Source organism: Primulina huaijiensis, chromosome 1, assembly GCF_012295235.1.
Source record: "Primulina huaijiensis isolate GDHJ02 chromosome 1, ASM1229523v2, whole genome shotgun sequence".
Lineage (NCBI taxonomy): Eukaryota > Viridiplantae > Streptophyta > Magnoliopsida > Lamiales > Gesneriaceae > Primulina > Primulina huaijiensis.
In genome coordinates this window covers 16,952,458-16,963,605 of record NC_133306.1, presented here as the reverse complement: position 1 = coordinate 16,963,605, position 11,148 = coordinate 16,952,458, and the positions used below count along the sequence as shown (strand labels likewise).

The following is an 11,148-nucleotide window of genomic DNA, read 5'->3' as shown; positions in this document are numbered from 1 at the left end:
TTGGACACAATACTTCGGAAGCTCCGTTCTAGGTTGGAGGTTCCGAACTCCCTTTAGAAGCTTTGATCACGTTCGACGGTTCCGAACTACTTTTCGAGGCTCTGAACTCACTATTAAATAATTACTTGGATTTGCTTAAATAATTATACTTAATCATATTTAAACTATATTTTATTGATAACCGAGCTTAAATTATTACAATGTGAACGAAAAGTAGCAATGTCCATTATTTTAAAAAAAATTCCTAAAATAGCAAATTAGAAAATATGGATTTCGGCTTTGATTTAAAGTAATCATTAGGAAATTTTTTGACCTATATGTTAAAAAAAAAACACTTAATTTTTTAATTTAAAAAACACTTAATTTTTTTTAAAAAAAATAAACAAAAATGAATAAACAAAAGATATTGTGTGCAGGTTTCCCCTATTTCTCGTCTTCTTTTCCAACTGTCATATGTAGTTGTTCCACTTCCCAATCTGAAATTCATAAATCATTTTCTTTGGAGCCTTGAATTCGCATAAAACACCTTAAATTTCAGTGTTCTGTGAGAAATTTGCTTCTTAATGTTTAATTTTTAATTTTAATAAAGATGAGAGAAAAGAAATCGGGGAAATTGAATCTTCAAGAGCAATCTCAGCAATCCGATCACAATAGTCACTCTTCGCCGTTTAAATTGGCGAAGCTATTAGATCCTGATGCTTCTTGGGATAAGGTACGCTAATTTCTTCATTTTGTGTTTTTCTTATATTAAAATTAGTATTGCCATTTAATCTTAATATAGGTGCACAACTGGTTAACAGTTTGAGAAATATGTTTTTGCTTCCATGATTATAATTTTTTATTATAACTATAAATCCTATGAGCTGAAATATCTTAAAGGTTAGATCTTTATATTTAGTGGTGCATTTAATTGAAATGATAAAGTTTATTAGATTTAAGCGGGTAAGTTTATGAGCTATGATGCATATTAATTGCATGATCAGCACATGGAGAAAACAACGAGAATCTAGCATTCTAACCATGGTTTGCTGTCGCGGTCGCGGAGATCGGAACGGATGCTACCGTTCCGGTTACAATGAAATTTCGCGGAACGGTCACGGAACGGGTATTTTAAAAAAATATTATAAATATATAAAAATTAAAAATTTTGGAAAATATTTAGAAATATAAAAATTAAAATAAATATCATTTAAATAGATTATTTGATGTAAATAAGAAATTTAAATATTTTTAAAATTTTATTAACAATTTATTGAACACAATTTATATCGTCATTATATTTAAAATATTTACAACCATATCAAAAATTAAATATACTATTAAAAATTATTTGTATTTAATTAATTAAAATTTTAAAATATTTTCGATTGGATATATATAAGTTCGCACAAATTTGAATCAATTTAGAGTGATGGACTAATAATAAGCATCAAATCTTATATAAAGTGATGTTACAAATTATTTAACATCAATTAAAATAGACGGTTTTATTAAACCCGTCGCCGATGTTAAATCGGCGACGGTTGAATAAAAACCGTCGCTACATACATAAAACCGTCGCTAGTAGCGACAGTTCAAAACAAAACCGTCGCGAATTGCGTTCCGGTTCCGTTCCACCGTTATATCACCGTTTTCCACCGTTATATACCCGTTTTCGGTATATAAAACGCCGATACAAGCCATCAACCTACACACCCCGGAACCTCGTCAAGGTTGCTGACGTTCCGGTTCCGGAACTCCCGTTCCTGTCGTTCCGTTCCCGTTTCGGCGAACCATGATTCTAACCGTGTGGCGAGGTTTAAATGAACTAGTTGCATTGTTTCACTTGCGCATGTGAGATTTAGTCTTATTTATGATTTTTTGGGGAAATCATCAATTAGCTTTTTCTTTATGGATTATTTTAANAGTTTTTTTTTTTTTTTTTTTTTTTTACACGAGGAGGTAGTTTTATTCAGATATTTGCAAAATAGTGAGACCGTGTTTACTGTTTCAGTTCTTGGAACTTGGAAATGATGTAAGTTAAACAAATACATCATCGTGATGGATTTCGAAATCATCCAATAGCTTATCTTCTAGTCGATATTCCAATTGAGAAATGGCATTCTAATGTACAATTAAACAGTGCAAGGTTAAGGAGTGGCATGTCTTATTATGCACGTGCGAGAAAAATAGTGCTCACTGTATTTTTCAATAATGCCTCGAAATTTTGATGTTCTTTCTATTGCACAAGATGTTTGGAAGAAAAAGGTAATCCTGTTTATGGAGGATATATTTGGATTTCCCATGCTGTTGGATTTTGCCACTGTGGAAGAACCAAACTAATAAGGTTACTGGGACTTTTCTTCCATTTCCACAATGACTTGCAGTTGTCGGACCAAAAATTTTGACATCTTGAAATAGTTGAGATCTAGTTAACTGGTACCTTCTTTGTCTTTATCGTGTCACATTTCTACCAACCTTAACCTTTATGCTCTAGAGCTTGGGTGTAACCAACCATGGTCTAGCCTATCTCTACCAAGTTTTTAAGCCATGCTTAAGTCACCTTATGCAAGGTAACATTTGTTAGTGTAATGATCATAGAGAAACAGGGAGAGAAAGGCATGTCTCTAGAGATTTTAAGGACTTTCCTAACAAATGTTGAAAGGAAAGAAAGGCATGCAGCAGTTACTGTATCGATTTTAAGGCTATCACAGACAATGTTATGACGAAGTTTCACATTTATCCTGAAGTGTTTACCAGTTGTTTCTTTAACAAAGCTGAGTACACATTGGCCATTGTTTGACACTTGTGTCACAAGCAGTTGTATATTGTTGAACAAATCACATGTTTATGAAAGGAACTGTAACCCTAAATCACATGTTTATGAAAGGAACTGTAACCCTGAATTTCGATATAAATGTTTATTAACACATTCAGTTTTGAAAGTGCACGGAACACATTCTTACTTTTGCTGTGAAACCAAATACAATGATTGCTATTCCAATGATTGTTACTTCTTATCTGCTTACAGGATCAACTTTGTGATGTATTACATTGGATCAGGCAAGCATTAGCCCTTGTATTTGGATTACTCTGGGGTGCAATTCCGTTAGTTGGGGGCATCTGGTTTCTCTTGTAAGTTGCTGCTCTTTGGCGTCTGTTCTTTCTAGTAGTTGCTACTTGTTGGCATCTGTTTTTTCTAGTCGTTGCTGCTTTTGGTTTGTTTGGTGTACTTTAAACGTAGTGTGACAGCTGCTATCGATCCAAAGCAAGGTATATTATAATACTTTCCACTGTTTGTGACCTCGACAATCTTGGGTCAAGTTCATCAGATTAGTTAATGAAAGGTAGGGTCGTTGCTTGTTTCTTCACCTTCACGAGCAAATCCCTAAGATGAAGTGTCTAGAAAACACATGAATTATATATTTTTCTTTTTTTGGTTGTAGAACGAAGCCAGAGGTTTTAGACTGTGAAAACCAGCAATCGTTTACAGCACATTTGTTTTGTGCTTTTGGTTGACATAGTTGCATGATTGGACACTTGTATGTATGCATACTAACGTCTGAGTCCTCCTGATGAAATGTTCAGATTGTGAAATTCCTCTAATATAATAAACTGGAACATTTCCCATAAATTTTGTTTGTTAAGAGTTTTGCGCTCCTACGTCCTTGATGCAAATGCATAGTCACGTCATAATATGAAGGTATATTGGTATGTCTCATCATTGTGCTGCACAACTTGCTATATCGATATAATCGAGACAGTGAAAAATTCGAGTCCGAACTTCATAGCTTGAATCCCAATACAGTGGATGATGACACAAGTACTAAGTGGCCCATAGCTATAATTAATGGCATGTTTTCTCGTAAAATTTGTCTATAATTAGATTGCATCATCTGGAATTTGAAAATTTTCATTCGGCACTCGGCTATGTTGCATGGATACGGATACGGGTATCGTATGAAATACGATGCGGATATGGCGATACGATAAATTTTGAAAATATAAGACACGATATGATTATTATATGAAAATTATTAAAATATATATAAATAATATATGTATATATAGGGTAAATTGGAGATAAATTCCCAAACCCAAACCTAAATTTATCCTAACTCCCTACACCCAAAAAAACTTTGTTTAAACTCCCTAAAACATTAAAAATGACAAAATTACCCTTATATGTGCTAATTTCAATGATTGATTTTCCTGGGTCAGAAATGGTACAGAGTCGAGGTAAAATTATTTCAAACTTACAAAGCTATTATTACTGAGTATTTAAATGTTTGAGGAGGAGAATTTTCTCAAAAATAACATGAATCCGAAGTCGGAACCCAGGTTCGAGAATTATTTGTCGGGTTTATTCAAAAACTTTGGAATATTTGAAACATGAAGATCTAACTAAGGCTAAATATCAAGAGAAGAAAGGAATTTATAAGAGTCCTAAGGTAAACTTGTGATTAAGAATAATAGGTTCCTAGAAATAGTACCGGATTCCTCTAAGCTTTCCGGAGATTTTAGAGAAATTCAAAAAACGGTACAAAATTATGGTAATATGTTGTATTATGTACTACAAAATGTGGGGAAAATCCTTGAAAACCAGGAAGAAATTCTTGAAATATTAAAGGATATTCAAACAAGAATTCAAAACCTAGAACAACAACCAAGTTCTAGTAAAAAGATTTCAGAAGAAAGGTTACGATCCTTTGGTACTAAAACTTTATTACACCAAAGAGGGAAGACCAAAGTGATCCCAAAACCTTTACATCCTTATCCGTTATGCTTAACCTAGATGTATTAGACTTTAAAAACAGAGAATATCTCATAGATGATTGGACATCTACTATGAGAATCGCAGCAGGCACTTTTGAGATGTCATATTTCAACCAACTCTCCAGAAAATGAAAAAAGACAATTAAATGCTTCGATCCAACCCCGGATATTGAAAAAACAGTTTATTATCAGAATCTTATTCAAGTATACCGGTTTGAGGATATTGCCTCAAACGAAAGTATATATGAAGAAAATGAAGTCTTAAGTTAGGAAGAATCTGATGGAACAAAATCGGAATATGATTGGAGACAAGGTGTTTCAGCACGAAACACATGAAGATTTGTCTGATTTCTTTAGTCAGACAACAATATCCCATAACTTGGTCCAAAAGATAATGAGAGAAAATCCTAGTCTTCAGAGGTATCAAGGATTCTCTGCAGGACAGGTAGAAAAATTCTTAGGAAGTCTTAGCCTAAAAACAGAAAACATCATCTAATCTATAAAGTTTTCAGAAGGGAAATGACAATTCCAATGGAACTTACAGGAAATAGAATGGAGATGCAGCTAATTCCTTCCGAAGAAATTAAGGAGGAATTACAATACCTCAAGATAGAAGTAGCACGAACCATGTCCTGGATTCATATCAGAGCAATCCAGATTATAAAAGCTACTTTTAAAAAAAGAATAGATTCACATATTGATATTGCTATATGCGATAAACGAATGGGTAACCGTCAAGCTTCAGTACTGGGAATGATATCAGGAAATCTTTGTGCAGGGAAAATTGTAGGAGTAATTTATCCAAGAATTGCCTACAACCTGGCAGATCGAGATTTCAGCCGAGCTTTGACGTTGCATCAGAACTTCAAAGAAAAAGGCCGATGAAAGAGGGTAATTGACCGTATTCTAATACCTATCAAATTTCATATACTCTATCTGATACACATCATTCTTAATTGTTTATTATAAATGAGTTTATTGAAATACCTGAGATATTTGAGCAACTTTTCCAGAAAGATTTATATCCAGATTCAAGACAAATCGATTCTATAAAGGAATCAAAGTCCTAAACTGGAACCTAGAAGATTATCTTTCCAGAGAGATAGAATTACAAGTCACATGTAGGGAAAATTATCTGTCCAAGAAACCCATCAGGTACTAAAAAGCTTTTCAACAATTGGAAAGGTTATATGTCCAGAAGGGTTGAAAGAAGAAGAAATAGTATTTGATATTACGAAACAAAGGAATCAATTTCTTTGTAATGCTATATACTATTTAGAATAACCTATGATAGGAACTTACCAAGGAATGATCAATATCGGAGAATTGGAGGCATATCAATTGGTTCTTGGGCTAGAGTTTCTCGAGAAACAAAAACTTTGAAAACATCTAGAATATGGAATGAAGTTTATGGATGAGGATAGAATGTGGAAAATCCAATGACCACAAGCCCATTCTCGATATACATTCCAATAGGAATGTTGTACAAACAATATAAAGCAGAATATTTTGCAGCTTATAATGATTCAGGAGCTGAAATTTGTACAACAAAAAGAGGAGTTTTTCCAAAAGATTTGGAAGAAGAATTATCTCAGATTGCTGGAAGAGATTTCTCTAAAAGAATCTTAATCTTAAGTAAAGAGATTAAGATGATAGAAATATTAATCGGAGGTGCTGGACAAACACCGTTATATAAGGTAAAAATGCGGAGGCATTTGAGGGAACACCTTGAAATGCTTCAAAACGAGTTCAAAAAGCTTGCCCTAAATGCAGAAGTTGCAGGTAGGCTACAACAAGCCGATAAGAGAATTGTCTTACAGGATGTTTCCAGCTTATACTCAGTTATGGTCTGTAATGCAATGACCTATCTTCCAAGGCATTGAGAAGTAACTAGTTTCCCAAATGGAGAGTTTTCAAGTACAAGACTCTATACCTGGAGCAGAGGATTCAAATACCCCTAGCACAAGTGTTAAGTCGGGATCATCCCCAGATGAGTCGGCTGAAACAAAAATTGAAACTCCAGATCCTTATCTCGAGTTTTCAAGTCAACCCTTCACCTCGGGAATTGAAAAGGGAAATATCAATTTTAGACATAATACAGACAAGGGTAAATCTAAGGTTGATACTAATGAAACTACAATTTCTCCATTCCAGAATATATCAACGAAATTGAGAGAAATTAAAAACAAGAATAGACATTAACCCAACCACAATCAGGGTTGATGTTTTAGGAAAATATCCTATGGATGAAAACAAATTCATATCGAAAGGAGGTAAAAACATCGTATGAATTCGGGGTTATTGCCTTGGTTTATAATACATCACTCAGCTTCCCAAAAATTTCAGGATTACCTAAATGGATCCATGAAGCTGTTCATGAAACATGGGCAAACAACGACTATTTGTCCAGAGCAGAAATCCTGGAGTGGTACTTTTTCAGTACAACACCAGAACCAGCAGGAAAAAGCTATCACGAAGCCTTTCATTTTATCAAGTTAAGGAGGCCAGACATAAATGTTCAAAAATTTATCAAGGATCCTCCAACATAAGAAACACCTCTTGTTGCTTCAATAACTGAAAATGACATTTCTACCAGAAGAGCATGGGGTCTATGGGTCTGTCTATCTGAGATGGACAAAGTCAAGTTTCTATTTAAATTTTATCACAATTCTGTAAATGGATCGTTCCTATTAAACATTATGACAGGAAAAACAAGAAGTTTTGCAGAAGACTTATTTGAAAAGAAAAGAAATCTTCTGTGGAATAGCAAGCTATCGGAGAGTAAAGAAACTAGTCAGAAATTTTGTAACATGGCTCATGTGGGAAGATGGTCAGAAAAAATCTGTCTGGAATGCCCGAATCAAAAGGAGCCAGAGTTTGGCAAGGGCTTCAGACCTAGATCAGACAGGATGCATCTGGCAGAAACAGGACCAAGTGGCGAAGGACCATAGTCACGTTTTCCTTGGCCACCAAAAGTTTAAGATTCCCCAACGAAAATAAATGGACATGTTACCATAGTCACATTTTTCTCGGGGATACCAAAAGTTAAAGATTCCCCGACAAAAGTAAGCGGGCATGTGATTTTCCAACTATCAAAGGACTTGCACGCAAATACACCTATAAATAAAGCGTAAATGGGAACAAGAAAACCTCACAAGACTAAAATGAAGTTTGGAACCAAAGAAAATATATTTTACATATTTTAATGTTTCCAAAAGACGTATTAAAGTGATAAGAAATCAACTCAAGTTTTCAAAGATCTCTATAAAAAATTAAAAGAAGCAGGGAATGAAATCTCAGCAGATATGATCCAAACATATATCTACCGGTTATGTCAGGAGATAAAAATGGAAGAAGAAGCTGTTTCTAGATTAATGATCCAGAAAAAGACAACTCAAGAAAAGTGGAGGGACCACGCAACCACCCACTCAAGAGATAATGTCAACCACAGCTAGAAGGCAATAAAGAAAAGTTATTGCAAGATTTTGAAGTCCAGAATTCAAATCCGCAAAGAGCTTCTATAAATACCAAGGCAGAAGGAAGATGAAGGCATCATTCAACCTATTCATTTTCTTTCAAAATAATTTGTAATATTTTTTCTTTTCAGTTTATGAGTGTTGTAAGTCCGGCTACTATTAGTAGCTAAATAAGTATCTATTCCTCTACAGGAGGTTGCTATGTAATAATAGTTCGTATGTTTGAATAAAAAGACCAAGGCTTATTGCTCCTCTCATGTATTATTTTCAAATTGAATTACTTTACTATGCAGTCTGAGGTAGGAAACGAAACAGGGTTGTGCTAGGTGCTGTTGAAGGAATCTATGTCAAGAACCATCTGTTGCGACTGCGTGGTTAGGCTGTAAGAAACAGTTTGTAAAACCCGGTGGATATAACCCGATGGCACTACGGTCAAAGAGATAAACTGCTCAATTTATTTTACGGAAGCATGATGAACCATTTATTTAAAAAAAAATCTATCATCTAAACATGGTATATAGGCTGGAAACCTTGCGTGGCTACATGTCTTTAGGTTATATCTTTTAAGAACAGGCTCGATAGGTAAAACAATGTCACGTATCATAATTTTGAAGATTAAGTATATTTTTGGAAATTTAAAAAAATTGGGGAGTTAAAACAAATATTTGAAAATGCAGAGTGTAAGGAAAGTTAAAAACGGAGATGGGGAGTTATTGCAAGTTTGTCCATATATGTATATATATTTATATAACTTTAGTATTAAAAATTGTTGAGATATATATATTTATATAAATATATATGTACAATGTGTATCCCCGCCGTGTCCAATATGTATCCGAATGGTCAAACCTACAAAAAGTCAACGACACAAATTTTTCCGTAGCCGAAACGCGTATCGCTATGTCGTATCCGTATCCGATTATTCACAAATTTTTTTTAGGAGTATCCGTGCTACATACGCAGTCGGCACAACTTGACTTCTTTGTTTTATCTAACTGCTATAAAATGAAATATAAGATCAGGCTGGTGTCATGGGCCTAGCTCAGATTTGTGTGCGAAGAGGTCATTTTAATGGTAGACTCCTCCGGTAACTATTTTGTGTGTAATCTTCTTGCTAATGTTTATGAAGTTCACATTTGTGAGTGATGAATATTTTCAACAGTTAGTTATTGGACAGACATAATGATTGATGAGGTAGAATTATTGTCTGATAAGTGAGAAGATATGGGAGACTAAAGCACGATGTATGCTGTATCTATTCCCTTTCTTGACTGGAATTGCACGGAGTGCTATTCTTTCTCTGCCCATCGATATGTGGTGGTTTTAAGTTCAACTCTGTTTGAACCAAATTATTGGCTATGCTTGGTAGTTCAGAAGTTGGTATTGGATCTATGAAAGGCTATTAGCTAGACATCACTCTGAAGTCTCTGATACAAGTTCAATAAAAATAACGACTTTTAAGGATTACACAAACATTCTTTATGGAACTATATCTTCCACGCCGTTATATCTTATGTTTTTCATAATGTTTCCTAGGTACAAAATATTTATCTTGCACTGAGAAATAAAACTAATGCACTTATTTTCTTAATGATACGAATCAAGGACGTTTACTTCTGATTACCTAATATATTTCTATGATTGCGGTTGTGTCAATGGCATGGTTTTGTTTACTATTTCAACGGAATAAATAAAAAGACATCTCACTGATTCCTGTTACCATTTATTTTTTACATTTTCAGATTTGTGGTGTTATCCACTGCTACCATCTACACGTATTACTCATTTGTACTTAAAATTGATGAAGAAGATTTTGGCGGTCATGGATCCCTTCTTCAAGAGGGACTCTTTGCTTCAGTATGCCTCTTTCTGGTATGTTACACATTTCCTCAGACGAGTAATCACCCACCTAATAAAATACCATCACGTATCATCAGGCATGATCAAATACTATGTTTCTTACTGTCCTGCAGCTTTCATGGATTCTAGTATACAGTTTGGCGTACTTTTGATTGCCTCAACACCACATGGTCTCGATTTGGCACAATGGAAATTGTTTGATCTAGTTTTTGATGTTACAAGGTGAAATATCCGTGCTCAAAATCTTTTGAGGAAGTCAAACACTTCGTTGTGAATCTTCTCTTGGGTTTTTCAATTTTTAGTCTCTGAATAAGTCATAATCATCTCTTTAATTTGTATTGAATAGCATTGATGTTAATCTGTTATAAATAGGTTTTTTGGGTGCAATATCATCAGATTCATGTAATAGCAAAGTGAGCAAAAAAAAAGGTGAAAAGAAATATGGTCTTTGCGTATCGCTGGATGACATATGCTTTCCAGCAATAAAATAACAAAAAAATGCATGTGTATTTCTAGAAGCTTCCGAGGTCCGGCCAATTTTCAAATGCCACAATTTCACGATGCAACATTCATTGTGGCGGGGAACCGTTTTTTCGTACCAAAGCACAGCGGAAGTTTTAAAATTTTGTTTCGACATTTGTAGCTGACCTTGGACGTCGTATGAATCAAACCATCTATAAGGTGTTTAGTTATTATATCAGCGTGTATATAACCCTGGACTTTAAACCAATCCGAAGTTAGCGGAGATGATTTTTGTATATTTCTAACTAATCTCTGCCTTTTGATCGTCTAATTAGGTTCACGATCAAATATTGTATATATTGTTTAGATTGCACTAGAAATTGAGAACAATTCTTCGTTGAAATTTGATCGTCTGAATTTTTCAAATCCGGAGTCGGTGCAGCAACGCGGGGCGCAACCGTGGAAGAAGTTGCTTGGCTGAAATTTATTCACCAAATCTTTGGTGATGGCCGAAGGAGGGATTTGTAAACTTTTGCGTGCAAAAACTCTCGTGTTATATGCTCCTAATTATATGTTTACGAAGCGCGATTCCTGA

The 11,148-nt window shown here is 34.5% G+C and overlaps 1 protein-coding gene across 1 annotated transcript; it reads left to right on the top strand.

Moving 5' to 3' along the window:
* The first annotated feature begins 432 nt into the window (after nucleotides 1–432).
* On the top strand, nucleotides 433–10,819 carry LOC140981984 (uncharacterized). The gene is made up of 4 exons (XM_073448399.1): nucleotides 433–712; nucleotides 3,011–3,114; nucleotides 9,974–10,103; nucleotides 10,205–10,819. The coding sequence occupies exons 1-4, from the start codon at nucleotides 590–592 to the stop codon at nucleotides 10,241–10,243; spliced, it is 396 nt and encodes a 131-aa protein (XP_073304500.1). The 5' UTR covers nucleotides 433–589; the 3' UTR covers nucleotides 10,244–10,819.
* Nucleotides 10,820–11,148: the final 329 nt, after the last annotated feature.

Bases quoted from the DNA above. Each gene is read 5' to 3' on its own strand.
- LOC140981984 (XM_073448399.1), top strand. From the start codon at position 590: ATGAGAGAAAAGAAATCGGGGAAATTGAATCTTCAAGAGCAATCTCAG. The intron at 713-3,010 runs GTACGCTAATTT...ATCTGCTTACAG, and splicing joins CTGATGCTTCTTGGGATAAG to GATCAACTTTGTGATGTATT. The intron at 3,115-9,973 runs GTAAGTTGCTGC...TTACATTTTCAG, and splicing joins GGGGGCATCTGGTTTCTCTT to ATTTGTGGTGTTATCCACTG.